Source organism: Hyperoodon ampullatus (assembly GCF_949752795.1).
Source record: "Hyperoodon ampullatus genome assembly, chromosome: 1".
In the NCBI taxonomy this organism is placed as follows: Eukaryota; Metazoa; Chordata; class Mammalia; order Artiodactyla; family Ziphiidae; genus Hyperoodon; species Hyperoodon ampullatus.
Genome location: NC_136914.1, coordinates 198792726 through 198816446, shown reverse-complemented (window position 1 = coordinate 198816446; position 23721 = coordinate 198792726). Strand labels below are relative to the sequence as shown.

Here is a 23721-nt window from a genome sequence, read left to right as displayed (position 1 = left end):
TGAAATAATGTGTGTAAAGCACGTATCACAGCGCCTGGCACCCAGTAAACACCCCCCAAACCCCAGCTCCCAGAGAACTGCTTCTACTTCCCATCTCACAGCCAATCCTCTTTCCGGCTGGTTCTCAGCCTCCCCCAGGGCTGATTCTTTTCTGCTTTCTCAGAGGGATTAGCTAAAATCTTTCCATTCTAAAGCCTGCATTGCTTAGTATTTACCAAGTTCTGGTCAACCCAACCCCCAGCCCCCACAATGTGATCACAAGTCAATCCAACAGGCATCTCGCTGAGCCCCTCCTGCGCAAGGCACAGCTTTCCTCCCCCAACCCCAGCTCACACCCCAACTTCAGCCTCCGCAGCCCCTCCGCCCCGTCTTGCAGACACAGCCCAGGCCTGCAAACTCGGCCAGTGCTGGGTGGGACCTGGCTCTCCAGCCTCAGGGAGAGGGGGCATGCAAGGACCAGGACGAAAACATAGGAAGCTTGAGGCCTTTTTATTGACAATTCTCCATATACACAGACATCCTTTTAGTTCCTCTCCAGTGTAAATAAAGCACAAGCACTTAACTCTCATATCTCCACAGGACAAAGGAGCCCAAGGAAGGGGATCTACCAAGGCCTGCCTGGTTCCCCAGGGACTTGCCCCACTTGGCCTGGAGAAGTCCCCTGGCTCCTAGACTGGTTGGCCTGGAGAGAAAGCTGGCCTAGCATGATCCTTGTCTCCCCAACCTGCCACCTTGTGTCCCTGCTTAGGGTATAGAAACGTCTCCGCCTCCCAGGGTTCTCAGTCCCAGGCAGCCCATGAGTTCAGGGAAGCATCCTAGGGTAGAAGAAGCCCCCGTCCTCTTTATCCCATTCCTTGTGCCACATGTTCCCGGGAACCATGCAATAAATAAATAAATACTTCAAAAAGGCAGGGAAGCTCCTGGGGAAGGGAGGGGTGCCTGAACCTGCTCATGGCTTAGGGAGAGACACTGTGCCCCTAAGAGCCCAGAGTGAACGTGAAATTGTTGGAGAGGGGATAGGGACCCCAAGTGGCCTTATCCCATAACTGCTGTCCTGCTGGAGAACAGACCTGGAATCTGAGACCCAGCCCAGCGAGATCCTACACTTCTCAGGCCCCCAAAGGTTGAGGGCTTCAGGACCTCTGCTCTGCTTCCTGGTCTCACACTCCATGGGACAAGGGGCCAGGGAGGGGAACTGTAGCTCTAGGCCAGAGAAGGGGTGCCCAAGGCTCTGAACACGGGAAGCAGGAGTGATCTGAGTGCCCAGCACCTACCCGGCAGAGCTGAAAACACCAGAATAACATGTGGGCTGAGATTCTGTAAGTCAAGGTCCCTGCAAGGTGGGGCTGAGGCCCTCTGAGCTGCTGGGGTGCCCGTTTTGCTCTGCTTAACACTGAAGGATTCTGCCAGGCCCTCCAAGACATGTCCTCCTCTGGGGGAATTTGGGAACTTCAACCCTGTTTCTAGAAGTACTTTTGGTCTTGAGAGCCCTCGCCACACCCTCTGGTGGGGAAATGATGAGGTCCTGATGCCTGAAGGGACATTCGAACAGAACTGGGACACGTGCAAGCCCTTCTGCAGGCTCTCAAAGGGCAAGGGCGTGGCCTAATACCCAGCAGGGGAAGAATCTCTTTTCCCAATCTCTGACCTCCAGTCTTCTAGAATTCCCAGGCCTGCAGGGACACCCTGATCCCAGGTGAGGCCAGGCCTGGCTCACTGCTGCCCTCTAACTTATATTCCCTGCCCAACACTGAGTCTACTAACAGCCCAGAGCAGAGCAGGGCAAACACTCCAGTCCTTGTTTGAGAGCAACCACTACTGGCCATCCGTAGGAGTGGAGAACAGCTCCAGAACCCGGCTGGAGTCAGCGAGGGCAGGAAGGGGAAGCCTACCTAGCATTCAGGCCACATTTGCCCAGCACATGCCACATGGGGCTAAGGGTGGGGAGAGCGGGGTCTACTGCTGGCCCCGGGAACAGGCGCCCGCTTGGACCCTGGGCCCTCTTCTCACTTGCTCAAAGTCTGGTTACACGAGGCACACACAAACACAGTCTCTCTCTGGGCTTCAGGGGCTGAAAAGGAGGAAGAACTTGGTGAGACGCTTCCTCGTGCCCTCTGGCTCATGGCCCCAAACACGAGAACCTCCTCCCCACCCCCCGAAGCCCCACACAGACCACCCATCGCCCAGCCTACAAGCCCGCTGTCCCAGCTCACTAGCCTGCCCTCAGAGAATTCTCTTTCCATGGGAACTGGGGGCTTTGGGGGTGACCATACCAACAGCAGGCCTCACCCAGATGTTCTATGCATTAGAAATTATTTTAGCACCAAAAGAATACCTTTAAAAATGTTTTTTAAATAAAATACCAGTAGAAAATTTTCCAGAATGTTTTAACAGTGGTTATTATCTCTGGGTGGTAAGATTACAAGATTATTTTTCTCTTCCTTCTTCTGTAATTTCCAAATCTTCTAGAATAAGCGTATGTTACTAGCATGACCAAAAGAATGAAAAAAGGACACTCAATTTAACATTGTAACGTAGTGCAAAGCAGTATGTAATACGTGCTCCCATTTTTTTTTTAGAACATGCATATGTATTTATCCTGTGTGTGATGGCATTAATGACCAGGAAGGGTCCACGCCTAAGAGTTCTCTCTGGGAGAGATTAGGAATGTTTTCCTTTCTTTGGCTTTTTGTTTTGTTTTGTTTTGTTTACAATGAGTAGGTATAGCTTTTACAGAAGGAAAATAAATTATTTTTTTTTATTTAGTTAAATGCACTACCAAGGCAATGAGAAAGAGAATGAAATTCAGGACGGTGGTCTACCTGGGGAAGGTAGGCGTGGCACTGGGGGAGCCTTGGTGGTGCTGCTCATGCTCTATTTTCTAACTTTAGTGAGCGGTAGGAGGCAGTCATTACCGCGCTTCACGATTCAGATGCGTTAGATATATACTCCTGTCCGTGCATCCAATGTTTTCGTTTTTCCTTTGTTAAAGGGAGATGGAGGAGATCCCGAGTTCCCTGGACCTCTCGCTGACCCCTGGCTCCCTGCCCACACACAGCAGCCCCCAGAGGAGGTGGGAGGCAGGCGCGCCCTCCTGCTGCCCGGACCCCCAGCCTGCACCACTCACCTGTGGCCCCCATGGAGGACCTGGGTACCTTGAAGGAGCAGCACCGAGAGCAGAAGCTGTTTCCACAGTTACTGCAGTTCCGCTGCAGACAAGAGCCAGGGTCAGTCTTGGATCACCTGCCCCCGGGCACCTGGAGCTCCTTTCCACCAGCTGGCCCCACCCAGAGAACCTGGGACAACTATGGGAGTGGGGAGGTGCCCGAGCGGGGCAGGACTGAGACCAGATGGGACATCCCACGAGAAGGCTGGTGAAGGCATGGGCACAGGGGCAGGGCTCCGGAGACCCACTCATTTGAGCAAACCTCCGACCAGACCCCAGGCCCAATGTGGCCCAAGCAGTCAGACTTCATCTGTGACCTCGAGCTACTCCCCTACATCTCGTCCCAAGTCCCCAGCAAACACACCCTCAAGAAGACTTACCCTCTTCTTCAGCACTGAGAAGGTGGCCGAGCAGCCCGAACAGCTCCCTGAGAAACAAAGGCAGCAGCTCAGCTTTGACCCAGCCCAGGCCTTGTAACTCTCGCCTTCTCCTGACTCTTCTAAATGGGGACACTCAGGGCGCCAGCCCAGCCTAGACTCCTTGGCTGGGAACAGAGTGCAAAGTCCAGATCCAGAGCCAGAAGGAGGGATTCAAACTAAGAAGGAAAAACGGATGGCCACCGAGAATCAGTGTCCCAGACTATACACTGCTGCTGCCCCTGCTCCCACCTGGGGCTTAGAGACCCCCCACCTGTAGGTGCAGCCCAAATCGAAGAGCATCCAGCAGAATCTACCCCCTGGAAATCACACCAAGTTGGCAGGGACCTGACAACAGGCATCCCTCAGAGAAGGTGGCTCCAATGATCTCTAAGGAAACCTGCCTGACACAACCCTTTCCAAAGTGTCTCCTTACAAGTACTCGGCCCACAGCTAAAGACAGAAACGCCTCCTAAAACACCAGACTCCTGCTTTCTGTCATCTGAAGATTCCAGGAGAGAAGCTCAGAACCAGGCACCTTCCAAAAAGACGCTCAGGGCAAGAGGTGCAGGCACGAAGAGTGGTGGACGGACGGGGCGACACACAGCCGGGAAAGAGATCCTGCCTAAACCACCAGACACAATGAGTCGACAAGGTTTCAGACACGGTTTCAAACAGAGAAGTCAGTAGCAGCTTAGAAAACAGCTGGGAGGAGGCAAGGGGGTGTGTAAGAAGAGATGAAAGATGGGGAAGAGGGGACCGATCTTTTTTTGTTTTTTTTTTTTTTCTTTTCTAGCCACGCCACGCAGCATGCAGGATTCTAGTTCCCCGAACAGGGATCAAACCCGTGCCCCCTGCAGTGGAAATGCGGAACCCTAACCATTGAACCACCAAGGAATTCCCCCGACCATTCTTTTCGAGGTGACATCAAGGCAAAGGGGCTTAATAGACGCTGTGCTCACCACCCACCCATGCTTCCAGGAAAATTAAAGAAGGAAAAGGTGGGCTGCAACAAGGACACAGATGATGAAGCGGGCACATGCAGGTGAGTGAAAAAAATCAAAAGGATGGAGGAGGAGAGAAAAAGCCACACTGGGCCCTTATGACTTCAATGAGCTCCAGAAGCAGAAGCAAAAACTTATGAGAACAAGGAAAGTTGCAAGGGCTGCCGCCAAGAATACTGACTATAATTCAACACAGAAATCTCCATGCAGATGGGGGGCGCTGAGCCAGGGGAGGAAAGGCAGGGGTCCACACTAGGCAGGAGGGTGGCTCACAAAAGGGGACCAGAGAGGCCAACCAAGGGCTGTGGGTCCAGAAGAGAGCCGGCTAGGGTCCTAGAAAAACCTGAGAGGGGACAAGATTACTGAAGGAGGTTTCCAGACTTGGGGCCCAAAGGCCTCCTGTGATCTAACCAGAGGAATTATCAGCTTCAGGGCACACTGCTGGGCCTCTTGGACCACCTGTGTGGCCAGGTACACAGCACCAGGCCTCACCTTCACACAAAGGCCCAAAGCGATGTGGTCCCTTTCTCTGTCCAGCCAGCATCCCCTGCAGCTCTTGCTAAGGGACACTCCCTGCATTCAAGGAGAGGGGACCCTAGCTAGAGCAGGAGAAATCTGACACCAATGGGCTTAAGGTAGATGCTGTTGCTGTCAGTCAGCCCGTGACCCTGGCAGAGGAAAAGAGAGATGAGCATAGCACCCTGCTGGCTGGTAATGCCAACCCAGGAAACAGGCTGCTCCAAGACTCTGTCCCCCACACTACGAATTAGGTCAAGGCAGCCCACCTCTGGCTCTCCTTAGCAAGGGTCATGGGACAGGGGAAGGGAGCTGCTCAAAGACTGACACTCTGGCCCCTCTCAACTGGATGGAGTACCAGGGCTAACCGCCCCAAGGCAGCCACATGGTTTAGTGAAACAGCCCCGTACCACGCACAGACCTGGAACCAGGGAGGGCTGTGTGTGCCGACGCCAGTTCAGGCAGGCACGTGGAGGAGGAGGGCACCCCGGTCCCTTCCGACACCGACCAACTCTTCCTGCCCCTATTTTCAGCCAAGGTCCTGACTCACCGTGTGAGGATGCCACGGGGGCAGAGAGAGCAGGAAGGAGCCTAAGACTACACAGACCTGCCAAGGCAATGGTCACGGAGCCTCCAGGATAGAGGGGGCCCTTCCCACTAGGACTGTCCCACTCGGAGTTCATGGAGAAGCTCGTGAGCGGCCTGCCCTCATTCCTCCCGTGCATCCCCTTCATCCACTCGCAGCCAGAATGGAACGGTCCCCAAAGCGGCTCACTCACCCCGGCCTGTGGGAGGCAGACCCAAGACAGAGCTGCTACACTTGCCCTCACAGCCCAGAGCTTAAGAATATCTCAAGGGAGGGACAGCAAGCAGTCTTGAAGAATGGAGACCTAAGGGGGGCTTAGGAAAAGAAGCATCTTCTGCCTTTGCCAACCTCATGGGAACCTGACAAGCCTTCACCTATCCTGGTTGGGATTATCTGAACCAAAAGCCAAATACAGAAACAGGATAGGCATAAAACCAGGGCACTTCAGACACCAGGGCAAAGGGAGGATGATGAGTTAGAAAGAACATGGGGACTTCCTTGGTGGCGCAGTGGCTAAGAATCTGCCTGCCAATGCACGGGACACGGGTTCAAGCCCTGGTCCGGGAAGACGCCACATGCCGCGGAGCAACTAAGCCCGTGCGCCACAACTACTAAAGCCCATGTGCCTAGAGCCCATGCTCCGCAACGAGAAGCCACCGCAATGAGAAGCAGGCGCACCGCAACGAAGAGTAGCCCCTGCTCGCCGCAACTAGAGAAAGCCCGCGTGCAGCAATGAAGACCCAGTGCAGCCAAAAATAAATAAATAAATAAAATTAAAAAAAAGAAAGAACATGGGAGTCAAATCAGATGACCTGGATTTGAGTCACAGCTCGACCATGTACTGGCTGAAGACTCTGGGCAAATCACTCTTGTCAACCTCAGGTTACTCATCCACCAAATGGGAACAGCTAAGGGGCTATACTTACAATTCATAGATATAAAAGTATAATTTGCCAGAACAAGAGGATTAAGTCTTGTGTAATGTCACTTGGGACTTCCGGAACCCGGCTGCTTCTAAGGACTAAATGAGACAGTGTACGTGAAAGCGCACTGAACACAGAGCGCTCAGCAGCAGTCGGCGATCATCACAAATAAAATGAAGGGATCTTGAATGACTGGGGACGTTCACAGAGCTGAAAGAAACAGCACGTCCAGGAGGTCTAACACTCAGGAAACAACTGCCCTGGCTGCTGCAGGGACAGGAAGGTAGGCCCTGAGCACCCGGGGTCAAATGCCTCAAGATAAGCCCCAGGGGCTTCTCCCAGGGCGCAGCACCCGGAACTCACTGCCACAGAACCGACAGCACAGCCAGACCGTCCTCCTCCTGTCAGCTGACAGCAGGCAGAAGCAAGGTTCTGCGTCAGGACCAGGGTGACTCCCAAGTCACTGGCTCCCCCAGGCTTCAGCTATAACTTCATCAAAATGGCTCGGCTTGACTCCCACTCTCCTGATCGGAGCCAGGTCTCCGAGCTGTGCTAACAGCCAAGTCCGCCCTTCTCCAAAGCTACCTTCCTGGGTGCACCTCCGTGCCCAGTAAAATAAGGACTAGCCAATCTACCAGCTTGGCTGGAGAGAAGAAACATCAGGGCTCCATCATCCCCAGGGGAAGACACTGTTTCCTTCGACTTGCTTCCAATCGGACTGGAAAGATCCAGACAGGCTCCTAGGCACCTGCGGGATGGACCAGGGCCTTTCACGGTAACAGTGCCCCTTACGAAGCACTTACTGCGGACGTGCCAGCACTTACCGAGCATTATCTCGTTTGAGACCTACAACGACCCTGTGAGGTAAGAACTTGTATTATCCACCTTTTACAAAGGGAAAACTGAGGCACAGGGAAGTTCAATAATTTGCTCAAGGACATCCAGCAGCGTTGGAGTTTGCACCAGGCGCTCAGACTCCACACTCAGTTCCCAGCCATTATGCTCCGCTGCCCACCACAGCTCTGCCTGCCTCAGGACCACACCTCTCTGCAGTCCCGGAGTGGCGCTTCTGGAACTGAATTCCTCATCTTCCCGCAAGATTTCATAAGGACAGAGACACAAGAAGGAACCCACGTTCCCTCCCTCTCAGTCCCTCTGTGCACGTGCTACCTCCCCAGGGTCCTGTGGACACAGCTTTACTCCTTGCTCTCCTCGTAACCCAGCACCTCTGGCCCCACGGCTGGGGCGCCCCCCAGCCAGCCCTCCCCTGGGCCGTACCGAAGTTGTTGGTCGGGTACCGCTTGCGGAGCCGCTCTGTGAGCCTCGACACCTTGTTGCGCAGCACCTCGTTCTTGCTCAGGAACCCGTTGTCCTGCAGGGCCAGCTCATCCTCTGCCGGGCACGGGGCCCCCTCATCATCGTCCTGTGGGAAAAGCTGCTTCCAGTTCCGCCCACCTTGTAGCAGGGCTCCGGGATCTGCGTGCATGGCGGACCCCAAGAGGCATGGTGACCACCGGCTCGGCCACCCTTCCCCCCATCCCGCCAGCCCCTGCCCACCTCACCAAGGCTGCTACTTACCAGCACCACCAAGTGTGTCTCCTGCCTCCCAAGGTGCGGGGGAGAAGGAGAGAAAACAGAGAGAAGATAGCAAGAAGGAAGCTGCTGGGAGGAGGGCCCCCAAAGGAAAGGAAGCACAGAAGTGCTATGCTGAGTTGTTTGAGAACATCCCAAAGGGTGACGTTAACAGAGGCCCCTGTAAAAGGACCCCAACATCAAATAAGCTTGGGGGAAGCCGTGTATTACTGTTTTTCAAACTGGGTGAAATGAATTCGGTCATTATCTTAATAGAACAGAATTGAACAGGAAAGAAAATATCCCTTACAATGTATTTTTCAGGAAACTTTCGTTTCATTTAAGTTTTTCATATTTCACAGACATTAGTGTGAACTGGGTCAAGATGTAAAATGTGTTCCTTACTCTAGGTCATGAACAAACCTGCTTGAAAGCCCCTGCTATATATATTCCCTACCACCACCACCACCAAGACTCAGAGTCCGCAGCCGCTTCAAGTCTTAGAGAAATCTTAGCAGTTGAAAATGTAAATGCCCACATGGACGAGGCTAATGTAATAATAGTAAAGCGGGCTGGGTGTAAATCATAGGCCTAGTGAAAACTCACAAAACCTCCATTTCTTGTATCCCCCACTTTACAAAGAGACATAAAGAGAAGTGATTTCCTACTATAAGAAAAGCCATAGAGCTTCCCTGATGTCACAGTGGTTGGGAGTCCACCTGCCAACGCAGGGGACACGGGTTTGAGCCCTGGTCTGGGAGGATCCCACGTGCCGGGGAGCAACTGAGCCCAGGCACCACAACTACTGAGCCTGCGCACCTAGAGCCCGCGAGTCACAACTGCTGAGCCCACGTGCCGCAACTGCTGGGGGCCGCACGCCTAGAGCCAATGCTCCGCAACGGGAGAGGCCACCGCCGTGAGAGGTCCGTGCACCGCAGTGAGGAATGGCCCCCGCTTGCCTCGGCTGGAGAGGGCCCACGCGCAGCGGCAAGGACCCAATACAACCAAAAAAAAAAAAGAATAAAATAAATTTTTTAAATATATATTTAAAAAAAAAAGAAACGCCATAGTGCAAACGTGACAATAAATGGCAACTGCCACTAGGACTCAAGTGACCGGGGATGACAGGAAGTGGTGAGGACTACGTGACTTCTCTAAAGGAGACAGTCACTCCTCGGCTACATTGACTGCTACAGACTCAGGGCTCCCAGAGCTTCTGAGTTTTTAGAAAAACTGAAAATCTATAGTTTCCACCGCAATCTCTCCATTTTTAAATATCGACTCAAAAAATTATTTTAAAGCTTCTCATGCCAAATAAAACACTTCTGTAAACTATCAGTGTGAACCACTGTCCTAAAACCAGGAAGACTGTCTAACTCTCTGACTTGGAGCACTTGGCCATGCAACTGCTTTCTCCAACCTCCCATCCTCACACGTCAAAGGGGCATCTTACAGACCTCATCCTTCAGAAGAGCAGGCAGAGACCCCAGCAGTGCCCTCCTCCACATCTGCCTTCCCTACATCTAAGGCACCAAGCCCACAGTCTCCAGCCAAGGCAGTAAATGACCCACCTCCCCCAGCAGGGCGTTTTCCAGAGGCTTCCAGAGCCATCCCTGCCCTGGGCACCGAGGACAGATGCCTAGGTCAGCAAAAGGATGGGTGGAGGTTCAGTGGCACCCTTTGAACCAGTGAGTTTTAGCTCAGAGCAAGTTTCAGCTTCGCACCTGGACATAAGAGAACTTTAAAAACCCAGACTTGGAATGTGAGAAGCTACATGGCTCCAGGACCACCCAACTTCTGACCTGGTCAGCTGAGGGTGCTGGGGAAGGCCACCCACCTCAATTGCATCTTTAAACTCCTCATCAGGCTCGGCCTCCTCAGCCTCCTCCACACTGCCTGGCGTGAGGTCCTGGGGAGAGAGACTCTATTACAGTCAGAGAGATGGTAGCCCTGCCCCCAAGGTAGAGGCCACCTCCCCGGAGCTAGCATCCCAATTTCTCAAAACAGTGGTTCAAGGGACTTCTCTGATGGCGTACTGGTTAAGAATCCGCCTGCCAATGCAGGGCCGCAACTACTGAACATGCGCTCTAGAGCCCGCGAGCCACAACTACTAAGCCTGCGTGCCTAGAGCCCGTGCTCTGCAACGAGAAGCCACCGGAATGAGAAGCCCGCGCACCGCAACAAAGAGTAGCCCCCGCTCACCACAAGTAGAGAAAGCCTGCGCACAGCAACCCAACACAGCCAAAAATTTAAAAAATTAAAAAAATTATTAAAAAAAAAAAAAAGAGGGACTTCCCTGGTGGCACAGTGGTTAGGAATCCGCCTGCCAATTCAGGGAACACAGGTTCAAGCCCTGGTCCGGGAAGATCCCACATGCCGCAGAGCAACTAAGCCCATGTGCCACAACTGCTGAGCCTGCACTCTAGAGCCTATGCGCCATAACTACTGAGCCTGCATGCCACAACTACTGCAGCCCGCATGCCTGGAGCCTGTGCTTTGCAACAAAGAGAAGCCACCGCAATGAGAAGCCCATGCACCGCAACGGAGAGTTGCTCACCAGGACTAGAGAAAGCCCGCGCACAGCAACGAAGACCCAACACAACCAAAAAATTAATTAATTAATTTTTTTCAAAAAAAGAAGGAAAGAAAAACAACGGTTCACGCCTCAGAGTAAATGGCACAACTGCCAGAAAGGAAGAAGTCAGGGGAAAGAGAGCAGTCTCTAACCTAGCAGGACAGGGAGATGGGACCAAGGCCACAAAAGGACGTACAGTGGCTGGAGAGCATTGTGGTTGAGAGCACAGGCTCTAGAACCACAGGGCATGGATCTGAGACCTGGGCCCACTGCCCCTGGACAACCACTCTGTGCCTCAGCCTTCTCTTCTACAAAGGAGAATAATCTCATTCTCAGAAATAACCTACACCTCCTGGGGTTAACGTCTATAAAGTACTTGGAACAGCAGAGTAAACACTCAATAAAGCTCAGCGTAGCTCTTGTTACTAGTTAACTATAGTCATTACCATTAAGCACTTCAGAGGAGACGGGCCTGCGAAGGAGCAGGAACTACAGAGGCCAGCCCAGGAGTTATTGGTATGAACAAGCTGGTAATAGGGAGGCTGGGAAGCCCGCCCGCAGCAGGCTCTGCCCGGGTGGTTAGGGGCGCTCACCTCTGTGGGCGTGGGCGCAGGTGCAGGTGTGCAGTCCGGCAGAGCGCCCTTCCCCCCGGCATCCGACGGTGGCAGGCTCTCAAAGGCACTCTCTTCCTGCTTGGGGTTCATCCGCCGCTGCAGAGATGCCCTATACTCAGACACCACTACCCAGAGCAAGGAGAACAGGGTGGGAGGCAGAATCAGGATGGAATGAGCAGTGCTCTGGGGGTACCCACTACTGCAGCCAGCTGGCCGCCTCCTCCAGCACCCACTCTCGGCAGCAGGAAACAGTCGCCCTCCTAACTCTGAACAAGTCACCTAACCCAAGCCTCATAAACAAGACAGATGTACCAATACCTACCCCATGAGATTGTTAAAGAGAGATTAAATGTAGTAAGTGCCCGATAAATCATGGCTTCTATGATTAATTTCCAACCACAGGGAGGAAAACAAGTATAGCAATCACCCCAACATATATACAGGCCCAGGCTTCTACGGCTCAAGGCCTCTCCAGACTGTTTCAGTGCTTTAGAAGCCAGACGGCAGACAGGTACTCTGGGATCACACAGAGATGAGGCAGCAATTCCTGGGGGGCTGCATCCTGGGAGGCGGATGGCAACACTGGGAAAACATCCCTCCCTCATCTCCCAGAAGCCACCATATCATGTGAGCAGTGATTCATCTGTCTGGGGAAGGGAAAGGGACCCCTAGTAGCAGCCTCCCCTGTATCCCACTGAACATCTGAGAGGCAGAGCCCACCGCTCTCCAAGGGAGGACCCTAGTGTTGTGCTGCCCCCTTGTGGAAGGTACAGCAAACAGATGATCAGCCGTAGAGTTACCGGGGAGCCTAACCAGCCCTCAGAGCCGGGTCCCATCTCTGTCAGGCTCTCCAGGGCTTACCTCGGAAGAACTCCACATTTCCCAGAAAGAGTGTGCTGTTTAAAAGGGCAAGGACCCAGCACAGCGGCAGCAGATACAGCATGAAAACCGTGCCCAGAAGAGCCCCATAGAACCTGGATCGACAGAGAGGAACCACAGGATCAGAAATTCGTAAGATCAGGAGGAAACTGGTTTAGGGCACACCCACATGGGGGTCTGGGCAAGAAACAGCTATGGGAACAGTTAATAAGCTGACAAGATCTGCTCATCAAACAACTGGAAAGTAAAGCGAGGAGGAAGGATTTACAAGCACCAACAGGTCACAACTGACACGGGCGGGGCCGCCTAAACTGGTCCAACACACATCTCTCCTCAGGATCTAGACTCTGAAGTCTAGAATAAGACAGACTTGGATCTGAATCCCGCTCTGCCACTTCTTGCTGTGTGACCTTATGCAAGTCCCTCGGCTCTCTGAGTGTTACTTCCTTCACATGTAAAATGAGGACTAAGTCTTCCCTGGCGGTCCAGTGGTTGAGAATACGCGCTTCCAACCCAGGGGGCGTGGGTTCGATTCCTGGTTGGGAAACTAAGATCCCCCATGTGGAATGGTGCAGCCAAAAAAAAAATGAGGACTGAAATAGCACCTTCCTCATAGGGTTACTACCAAGAGTGAGACAGTACCATGGAAAGCCTTGAGCACAGTGCCTGGCACCAGGGGAAGGCCAAACAAGTATTAGTTGTCATTATTATTCACATACAAAGAGCCTTAAAAACATTCATTTCATTTGATTCAAGAGTTCCATCCTATGGGCTTCCCTGGTGGTGCAGTGGTTGAGAATCTGCCTGCCAATGCAGGAGACACGGGTTCGAGCCCTGGTCCAGGAAGATCCCACATGCCGCGGAGTAACTAAGCCCGTGCGCCACAACTACTGAGGCTGCGCGTCTGGACCCTGTGCTCCTCAACAAGAGGGGCCGCGACAGTGACAGGCCTGTGCACCACGATGAAGAGTGGCCCCCGCTCACCACAACTAGAGAAAGCCCTCACACAGAAACGAAGACCCATTACAGCAATAAATAAATAAAAATAAATAAAAACAAAAAAAAAGATTAACATACAAAAAATTGTTTAAAAAAAGAGTTCCATCCTAGTATTCTAAGAAAAAAAAATTTCAAAAGATTAAAGCTATACCCATAAAAATGTGCACTACAGGGTTAGTAATAAAAAGTAGAAACTGACTAAATATATCACAGAATGGTTCCATAAATTATAGTATAATCACCATCTATATGAATGTGGTATTACACGTAATTCCAAAAGCTATGTAGCAACGTGGAAAACCAGTTATATGATAACAATAAATGAAAAAAAAATGGGTTCTCACATACACTATGAGCTATAGAGAGCATTTGCATGTGACAAACTCTACAAGGCAATCCAAACATGAGACTGGCTGCTATATCAGGGTGGGAGATTCCATGGTGAGTTATTCTTCTATTATTAAAATATTATGACCACACTTAAAAGAAGGTGTCTGAACAAAAGCAGCGCATTCAAGCCCACAAGCCTACGTACAAGTCTGCACACAAGAGCCCAATGGGCTCTTTTCCCCTGAGCTAGGGCAACAGGAGCCCTCTCGAGGCAGCTGGCTTTGCCTGGGGTCCTCAGGGCAGCGGTGGTGGGAGCAGACGGGCACTCACTGTGAGGACACGGTGGGGTTCTCCCAGTGCAGCACGCGGTAGGCGGCTTCACAAGTGCAGCACAGGCGGCTCAGGAAGGCCTCCAGCTGGATCAAGCTGCAGACACAACATAGGGGGTTTGTGCAAGCTATACGCCCTGCCTCACCCAGAGGGATCGGAGAGTTTGGGGAAACCTCGTACACTTCAGCCCCCTTTTTTGAACCCTTGCCAAGGTTCCTGCTTTGGTCTCTTCCTAGATGTTGATGTTGGGCTGGCTACTTAACTTTTCCAAGGATGCAGTTTTCCTCTATAATAGGAGGAGCAGGGTACCCACCTCCCAGATGCACTGGAGCTGTGAGGATAAATGGCAGGATGCAGAGCAATGTATCTCCACCTGGGATGTAAGGTAGACTGACCTGAAGAGTTTTTTTAAATGGATGCCCCCCAAAAGCAAAGAGCACACGCTTGTGAAATGAGAACCCAGATCTTGGTTTCTGAAGTGCTCCTCGGAAAAATGGCTGATTCTAGAACAGGGCAGGGAATGTGCAAGATGAATGTGAACATTCTGTTGTACCACAGAATAAGGAAGCACTCAGAAATGATGGGGACGTATTGAAAGAACACAGTGGCCAGTTCAAAAGAGCTCCATTGCCAAATCTAGGACTGAGATCAAAATTAACAATGACAATAATAAATTATAACCCATTGAATAAAATTTAAAATTCCTACGTTCATATTGATAATAAGGAAAAGCTCTTTCTTATAGAATGTCAGGTAATAATGACAATTAGAAAATCACCTTTGCAAAAGAAAAAAAAAGAAAAAAAAAAGAAAATCACCTTTACAACCATCATAGTAATAAATTGATGAAAGTAAGACCTATCAATGGATGTCAATGTAGTGGGTGTATATTTGATGAGGAACAAGATATTTACAAAGTCTCAAAGTATCCCCCCTCAGATTACTAACTCCAGAGGGTAAAATGAATGGTCACTTTACAGTGGAGAAACCTGCACCAAGGTGACCAAAGTTAGTATCTCCCATAACAGACAGTGACATCATGTACCTCTTGATATGATACAATGACAATGTCACTTGTCACATTCTTGCCAAAAATGCAAAACCTGAATCTAATCGTGAGGAACCAAACTACCACAAATGCAGAGAAATTCTACAAAATAATAAACATGTTCTATTTTAAAATGTCAAGTCATGAGAAACAAAGACCAAGGAACTATTCCAGGTCACAGGAGACTAAAGAGACATAAAAACTAAATGTCATACATGAGTCTGGATTGGAGCCTAGATCAGGAGAAATTTATATAGAAGACCTTATTAATACAAATGGCAAAATTTGATCATGAACAATTATTAGATAATAGTACTAATGCTAATGTTATCAATGTTAAATTTCCTAATTTTGATTACAGGACTCTGGAAATAGAAGAGAATATCCTTGTTCTTAGAAAATGCATGCTGAAGTATTTGGGGTAAATAGGCAAGATGTTTGTAACTTACTTTCAAATCGTTCAGAAAGAAAAAAAATAATGTCTTAGTGTAGAGAGACAGATGAAGCCAACGTGGCAAAATGTTAATAATTGTTCTATCTGGGTAAAGGGCATGTGGGAGTTCTTTGTACTATTCTTGGAAATCTTCTGTAAGTTTAAAATCATTTCAAAGTGAAAAGGTTTTCTGAAAAACTGCAGATACCCAGGCCCCACTCCAGATAACTGACTCAGAATTTCCGGGGTGGGGCCCAGCCCTCCACTGGTTTATAAGTTTCCTTTGGAGCTCCACAGAGGCCTTTGCTGCCCAGGGAGGGATGAGAACCCCTGCTGTATGTCAAGAGAGCCACTGAAGTTGTTACGGTTAATGTTATCCAACAGTCTTAAGGTGTTTCCTCAGAAGTAACAGCTCTGTCACATTTAGGGAAGTTCCTCCACAGCACAGAGATGATGACTTCCTGGGTACCAGACAGTCATTTAATTTTCACAACCACCTATGAGGTAGGCCTATAATTATGCCATTTAACAGATGAGGAACTGAGTAACTTGCCCAATGTCACAGCGATTAAATGGCAGAACTGAGATCTGAACCCAGGCAGTGGCGTGTGTGTGTGTGTGTGCGTGTGTGTGTGCGCGCGCACGCGCGCGCCCAGTCAAGACCCTAAACTGTGAAATCAGCTAGATCTGGATTCCCATCCCAGCTTGGTCAATTGCCTTTTTCCTCATCCATAAATGGAGGACAATCATAGTAGCTACCTCCCAGAACTGTTAAAAAGATGAAAGGAGGGGCTTCCCTGGTGGCGCAGTGGTTGAGAGTCTGCCTGCTGATACAGGGGACACGGGTTCGTACCCCGGTCCGGGAAGATCTCACATGCCACGGAGGGGCTGGGCCCGTGAGCCATGGCCGCTGAGCCTGCATGTCCGGAGCCTGTGCTCCGCAACGGGAGAGGCCACAACAGGGAGAGGCCACAACAGTGAGAGGCCCGCGTACCGCAAAAAAAAAAAAAAAAGATGAAAGGAAATAACATCCATGGTTTGCCCACTACGATGTCTGGTGCCCAGCAAGCACTCGGTGTGGTGGCAGCTGGTACTGTCACTGTCCCTCACCTCCCTGGTCCCTTCCATACTCACAAGCTCTTCACCTCAGCTACGGCCTCAGGGCGAGACAGGCGAACTCTCTGCAGATCCTCCTGCCTCACGCTATGATACTTCCTCCGCATCAGCTCAGACTCGGGCAGCCGTGCCCGGCAGACCTCCTGAAGGTAGCCCAGCAGGGCGGGCACTGAAATCATCAGGGCACCCACTGAGTACCATGCACCTATGGGAGCAACAACACTGCAGATAAGCAGATAGCAGGACCAGGAGCCTCCGCCCACCCAGATGTCCACGTGCTCGCTCCCTCACCTGCTCCAGGTCTCTGCCCAAAAGACCTCCCCCAACCACCCGGTATGAAACAGAACCCCACCCTCGGCCTCCAGTCCCTTAACCCAGCTTTAGTTTTCCTCATAGAACTTATCACCGCACGGCAGATTACACATACGGTCGTTGGCTCCTCCGTGAATGTAGGCTCCTAAGAACTGGGACTTTCCCCCATCTGGTCACTGCTGTAGCCCCAGACCCTTTTTTTAAATATTAAAAATCACTACACTAGCACACAGCACACAGCAGGTGGCTCGTGCCTGGAGTCTGGCCGCTGGGAGCTCCCGATGACTGACAGTCCGACCTTTGGGCCACTAGGGCAGATTGGAAGCCTTCCTTTGGAGTTTAGGATACCACAGACCACTGTGGATCGAGCAATGGTGAGGCTAAAAGAAAATCCAAAGAAGGAACTTCTTCCATGTTAACATGGTACCCTCCAAAGCCAGCTAACAGAGCACTGGGCACAGAGTAAATGCTTGTTAAATATCTGTCATCTGAACTGATTTACTTTGGAAATATATTCAGAAAAATCTAACAGCCTGGGAAGGATATCTGAGTTTCAATCAGACAAAGAAGAGTCCTACTAAGACATAGAAGATGAGGTTTTATGTGAAACGGGTTTATTTTCAACCCATTGAAACCACAGGAGGCAAAGGAGACACTTGAGAAATGTGAATTCAATAGAACAAACGCATGAAGAAAGGACTCAGCTCCTCAGAACGTTCTGCCCCAGGCCCTTCACTCATTTCCTCTGAGGGGTTTGGCTTTTTCTGCGGCCATCTGCCAGTTCCGACTAAAAGGGCTGGGTCCCAGCATACCTTGTCATAAAAGGTCCCTAGGAGACAGCACTATCCAGGACCCCACCAGCTACCCACCTGTCCACACATCAACCTCAAAGGCTTCATGCCACAGACCCCTCACCACTGGTGACTGCCCAGCAGCCCCGGCCAGGCTCACTTGCTGAGCCAGAGAAAATCAACAGATGTGGCAAAAATCCCTGATCAGCTCACCTTCCTAGTACCTTCACCCCATGTCATGTCCCCAAATGACCCCAGAAACCAAAATGGGAAAAGGTTAATGCATCAGCATTCAGTCCAGAAGGAAATAATAATAATAGTTATAATGTGTTGACTGCTTATTCTGTGTGAGGAACTATGTTAAGTGTTACACATAGATTTTCTCAATCCTCACAACGACCCTCTGAGGAAAGCACTGTTACTATCCTCCCTTCAGAGATGAGGAAAATTAGGCCTTAATGGACAGGTTCAAGAACTTCCGAGGCCACACCAGTGGCCCAGCCGGGATTCTAGGTGGGTCTCTCAGGAGCCTGTGTTCTGACATCGAGCAGACACAGAGGGAGGCCAACTCCATGGTGAGACAGGTGGCTCCCTCACATGGGCCGCTTCTCAGAATTCCTCCCCACATTCATTCACAAAAAACCCCTGGCCCCTGATTCTTACCCTCATTCAAGGTGAGGAACAAGATGTTGAGGCCCAGGCAGGTCAGCAAGGAACACAATGGTGTCTGCCACCTACAACACAGAGAGTCCTGGTCACTGAAGACAGCTGCCCCTCCAGCCGGGAAGGGGAGACGGGCACACAGGCGGGTCTTCAAAACCAGGAGGAAGAGGAGGCCCTGGAGCTCAGAGGGTCAGGGAGAAATGAAAAGTGGGTCTCTCACTTGGACAGGCGACCGGGAGAGGAGCTGAGGTCACACCTTAGGCCCTGGCGTGAGAAAGGGCATCCTCTCAGAGCCTGAAGACCTATAGAACCTTTTCCCAGGAGGAGGAAGAATTTATGAAATTATCTGTTAATGTTATAACCCTGTTTAACCTGTGTTTTGTAAGGTTCTATTCTCTTTAAGAGGTGCCGATGACATTCTTCTTAAAAGAGTTTTCCTTTATTCTTTGTATTTACTGAGACAGAGTTGATATGTAACGTATTCTTTTTTTACAATTTCGTAAGAACACATGCTTACTGCACAAGACTCATCTAATACGGAAATTGAGAGAACAAAACATAAAGGATTTCTTTGACCTTGTTTGCGACTTTCTCTTATTTCTGTGATTTTGAGAGTTTGTTTTAAACATACATTAATTCCAAAGGAAAGAAAATAATAAAGATTTCATTTCAACATATAAAAAATGAAGACAAAACCAGGGTTGGCATTCCCTCAGCAAACACGCCCAAAGTGAACTGGAACTTCTAGAAGCAAACACAGACCCAGCTCCCACCACCACCAAATGCCAAGCAGAAGCCCCCAAAGACGGAGGAAAGAAAATCAGAGACAGGTTGCTGAGGACAAGCAATGCTGCTGGCTTAGTCCTTGATAAAGGACATTTAACAGGGTAAAGGGAGCACAGACGTAATCACAAAGCCACTGACACCTACATTCTAAAGAGCAGTGTCAGTGGATATAAGGTAGGCCCTCAGAGGAGAGAGTCAAATAGAAAAATCGACAGGTAAGTTGCAATGTATTCAGAACTTCAATGCATTTTCTTTTGCTCTAATTGGGATATTTCACAGCTACTAAATGAGGTTAACTAATTTATGGGGTGCTTTTTATAACAAGAGTTATGAGTAAAGAAGTGAAATGACCTCTCTCTGCCTTTGTCTTAAAATTCCATACACTCCAACTACACCACCCTAATTAGGCCTCAGACCCATCTAGTGGCTGCTACCAGGGTAAAAGCAAATTAAAAGTCAGGTCTAAGGCCAATCCCATCTCAGAAATAAAAATATCACAGAGCCACTGAGATCGCTTTCATTTTAAAAACTCTCTCTCTCTTTTTTTTTTTTTAAAGATCTGGTTGTTTATTTTTTGGCCATGCCATGTGGCATGTGGGGTCTTAGTTCCCCGACCGGGGATCGAACCTGCGCCTCCTACAGTAGAAGCGCAGAGTCCTAACCACTGGACCGCGAGGGAATTCCCAGCCTCTCCCATTCTATCTGATGTCTTTACCGACACTTTGGTCATGGAGACCCACCTACTGGAGTAGCTGATCCCAGAAGAGAGAAGTCTTTTAAAAATCTACTGTAGCTCCAGGCTTCAGACCTCATAGAAGCTCAAGATTAGATCCCTCTGCAAAGTCAAATCCTCTTTACTAAGAAAAGGACAACCAAACACACAAACTAATCTGACAGCCACTTTCACAGACCAGCACTCCATCTCCCAGCGGCTCAGAGACCATAAGCTCCTGGGGGCTTCCGAGTCCCAATGCTTAATCAATCCCACCACATCCTCAGATTTCTAATTTCATAAAATGGAAAAATCCTAATACATTAGTGCCAAGAAGCACTAAGAGACCAGTGCTGGAAAAGGAGAAGGGCGGGATATAGTTAACTTCTGTGCTTTGCCACGAAAAGGCAAAATACACATACGTACATACACACGTATATACATACACACAGGTGCTTGCGCGCACGCGCACACACACACACAGTAGAAAATGCCAGAGAGCACAGCCCCGTGGTTTCCAGAGCCCACACACTCCCCTAAGGAAGACCACAATTCATTTCAGCTAGTTGGTCATGGTGGGATTACAAAGCGAGCCCCTCCTTACACCACCTCCTTACCCCTTACATCAACAGCATGGTCTTCTAAAAGTAGAGAACATTGATCTGGAACACTGACCAGCTCATCTCTAGGGATAATGCCGTAAATTAAAGGGGTTCGGGCTTCCCTGGTGGCGCAGTGGTTGAGAGTCCGCCTGCCGATGCAGGGGACACGGGTTCGTGCCCTGGTCCGGGAAGATCCCACATGCCACAGAGCGGCTGGGCCTGTGAGCCATGGCCGCTGAGCCTGCGCGTCCGGAGCCTGTGCTCTGCAACGGGAGAGGCCACAACAGTGAGAGGCCCGCGTACCGGAAAAAAAAAAAAAAAAGAAAAGGGGTTCTGGGGTGAACAAGAAAAACTCAGGGCCTTGGTGAGAGTTAAAAATAAACCTCCCACTATTTCCAGACTGAGGTAAGAATAAATACTCCAGAGCACTCTGAGAGGTTAACCCAACCCTACCCGCCCTTGTCTCCTACCTGTGTCTCTCAGGCATCTGAGATGGTTGAAGGCCTTTAAAAGAATCTGATGAAAACTAGAAGCTTCTCCCTAGAAATACGCACATGTGTGCCCACACTTTACATGCAGGTTCAGGAGATTCACTGACCCCGAGAGCCCCACCCACAGGCTCTAGATGAAGAACATCTGCTCTTTAGGACAAGCTGGTTTTATGTGACTTCCATTACAATGCAGTATTAGGAACACATAACCTTTGCACACACACAAAAAATTTTTTTTTTTACTCAGATCTAATCCAACCTTTAAATTTAACTTCCAGTCTGCACCAGGAAGAAGCAGCAACCAGACAAATCTAGGTAGGAAATTCTCCAGCAAGTCAGTGTCGTGAAAGAGACCATTTGATTGAGAAAGACCTAAGAGACATAATAACCACACAGAATGCATGGTGCTGGATCGGAGCCTGATTTGACCGAAACAATGGTAAATGACATTCTTGGGCCAACTGAGAAAATCTGAATATGAACTGGGTATAGGGTGACATCAAGGAATCATTGTTAATTGTGTTAGGTATGATGTTACCTTATTTTTTTTAAAAAAAGTCATTATTATTTAGAGACAAACTAAATAATGTGTTTAGGGAGCAGAATGGTATGTATCTATAATTTTCAATACTTTAGCATAAGAAATAAAGTGAGCTGAAAGGAGAAAAAAGAAAATTACCAATTATCAAAGCAGAACAGGAACAAAAACTTTTGAGAGCCATAATCCTAAAGGATTAGTGAAAACAGTGCCTGCTTATTCATAGTTATTTGCATCCTAATTTTAATATGCATTATGCTAATGTTGGGAGAGAAGGGAAAAAAAGCCTGCTCTGGATAGAGAAGGCCCAATGGTCAAGGCTAGCTAGCAGTCCTGAGGTATGAGCTTATTCAGCCACAAAGAAGAAACCCTGGTGAAAGGCCAGATGGTTCCCAGTGCCTGCCTCTCCTGGGTTGGGCCCGAGACACAGGGTCTAGAATAAGCCCAGAGGCCCAAAGGACCTCCCAGAACTGTTCCTCACCAGCGCAGAAAGGATAACCCAGCCACTGCCTAAGTGGCCAGCGCAACTACAAAGCAGGAAGGCAGAAGGCCCAGCAGGTTAGAGCAACCCTAAATAAAATCTGTACCTGAGCAAATACCGGACACCATCACCTGCATCCTTCAGAGGTTCCAGGTAGATCTCCAGCCTCTTGTAGGATAGAACCAAGTTGAAAAGATCAAATGCTGGGGACTTGGCAGGAGCAGTTGGAGACTCCAGGGGAGCCTCGGGGACCATGCTGGGGCTCACCTCTGGCCCACACCCCTCTCGCTCTGAGGTCTGCATCCTGTAATCATAAGAATTCCTGACATTTGCATTGCACTTCCAATGTCCAACACACTTCTACTTGCATTATTTCATGTGGTGCCATAATAAACCTGAGGTAGGCAGGGCTACAGGTGGAAAAGCCTATTTCACAGAGGAAGACACATTCAGCAAAGTGAAGTGAATGACCCAGATAGAGCTGACCCTTGAACAACATGGGTTTGAACTTCATGGTTCCACTTATTATGCAGATTTTTTCCAACAGTAAGTACTACAGATCTACACAATCTGCAGTTGGTTGAATCCTCGGATGCCCAACGGCCGATACGGAGGAACCGCGTGGAGGGAGGGGGTACTGTAAGTCATATTCCAATTTTTGACTTCACAGAGAGTCAGCGCTCCTAACCCCTGCGTTGTTCAAGGTTCAACTGTATAAAATCCTGCTCTTCTGACTCTCCATCTAATGTTCTTTTCCCCACAGACCCATCAGGAGTATAAACCATAAAGACCAAGCACACATGGTTGCTGGTGAGAGGGAGCCTGGGGTCTCAAGTGAAACGATGTCCTGAAATATTTTTCTCCCACTCTTTACTTAGTTAATTCCTACTCATCGCTCAGGTATCGGCTTAAACACCACTCCCTTGCTCTGAGAAGTCTTTGCCAACAACTCCAGTCTGAACTGGGAGACCCTCCCCAACGCTCCCAGAGGATCATGTACTCACCCTAACAGCATTTATCACACCAAAGCAAAACTCCCTTCTTTCTTGCCAGTCTGCCCCTCTTAACTTTGAGTTCCAGCAGGTCAAAGACTACGTCTTCCGTTCACCACTGTTTCCGCACGCAATGGGAATGGAATAAATGCTCGCTGAGTGAGTGAATTAATTGCCCACCCTCCGGGACCCCAGAGCTTTCTTCCACCCTGCTCATCCTCTAAGCTTTCCCTCTCCCTTCTGTTCCCAACAACCTCCTGAACCATCCCTGCCCATTACCCGCCCCTTTGTCCCCTTGAACTCTACGGGGCAGTCACCACCTTCCATAAAACCACATTCCCTTCTCTCTTCTCTGATGGGGATAGCCACAGAACTCTCACCCTCTCTCCTAATTTGAAAGTCCGACCCAAACGCTAAGCAGTAAATAAGGAGGTAGACCCTTGGCCCACAGCAACAAAAGCCAGTTCCAGGCAAGGGGCTGCGATCTGGGACGATGGGGGGAGGAGGGTGCTTGAAGGAGAGGGTAACAAAGGGGCCACCAGGAACCCGAGACCCCCTCAGGCGGAGATAGGACGAAAGGACCCAAGGCGGGCGCGAGGTAAGAGCCCAGGAAGGGGTGAAGCCGGTCTGCGCCAGCAGAGGCCAGACCATCACCCCTGCAGCCCAGGGAGCCGGACGGGGCCCTGAGACCCAAACCACAGAAGACCACACCCAAGGTCGCTGGGCCAGCAGGTGGCGGCCCCCGCGGCGTTCTGGCGCCCAACTCTGCACAGTCGGAGGACACACCAGGGTGGGGTGGGGGTGGCACCTCACCTACGCGGTCGCTGCGATGGTGGGGAAGGGGCG

General features: G+C 50.1%; 1 protein-coding gene across 23 annotated transcripts; it reads right to left on the bottom strand.

Moving 5' to 3' along the window:
• Nucleotides 1–1913: 1913 nt before the first annotated feature.
• Nucleotides 1914–22186, bottom strand: ZFYVE27 (zinc finger FYVE-type containing 27; the record flags this gene model as incomplete). Of its 23 annotated transcripts, none has more annotated exons than XM_079703001.1 (12): nt 1914–2071; nt 3128–3209; nt 3547–3593; nt 7890–8034; nt 8190–8210; nt 10021–10107; nt 11352–11497; nt 12234–12346; nt 13911–14006; nt 16526–16712; nt 18274–18344; nt 21990–22186. In XM_079703001.1, 12 exons carry the CDS (start codon nt 22184–22186, stop codon nt 2007–2009), a joined length of 1257 nt encoding a protein of 418 aa, XP_079559127.1. In that variant the 3' UTR covers nt 1914–2006. The 23 variants fall into 23 exon arrangements, with proteins under 23 accessions (XP_079559127.1, XP_079559125.1, XP_079559126.1 ...); XM_079702999.1 differs by having other exon boundaries at nt 10021–10092; XM_079703000.1 differs by having other exon boundaries at nt 7890–8031; nt 10021–10092.
• Between the last annotated feature and the right edge of the window lie 1535 nt (nt 22187–23721).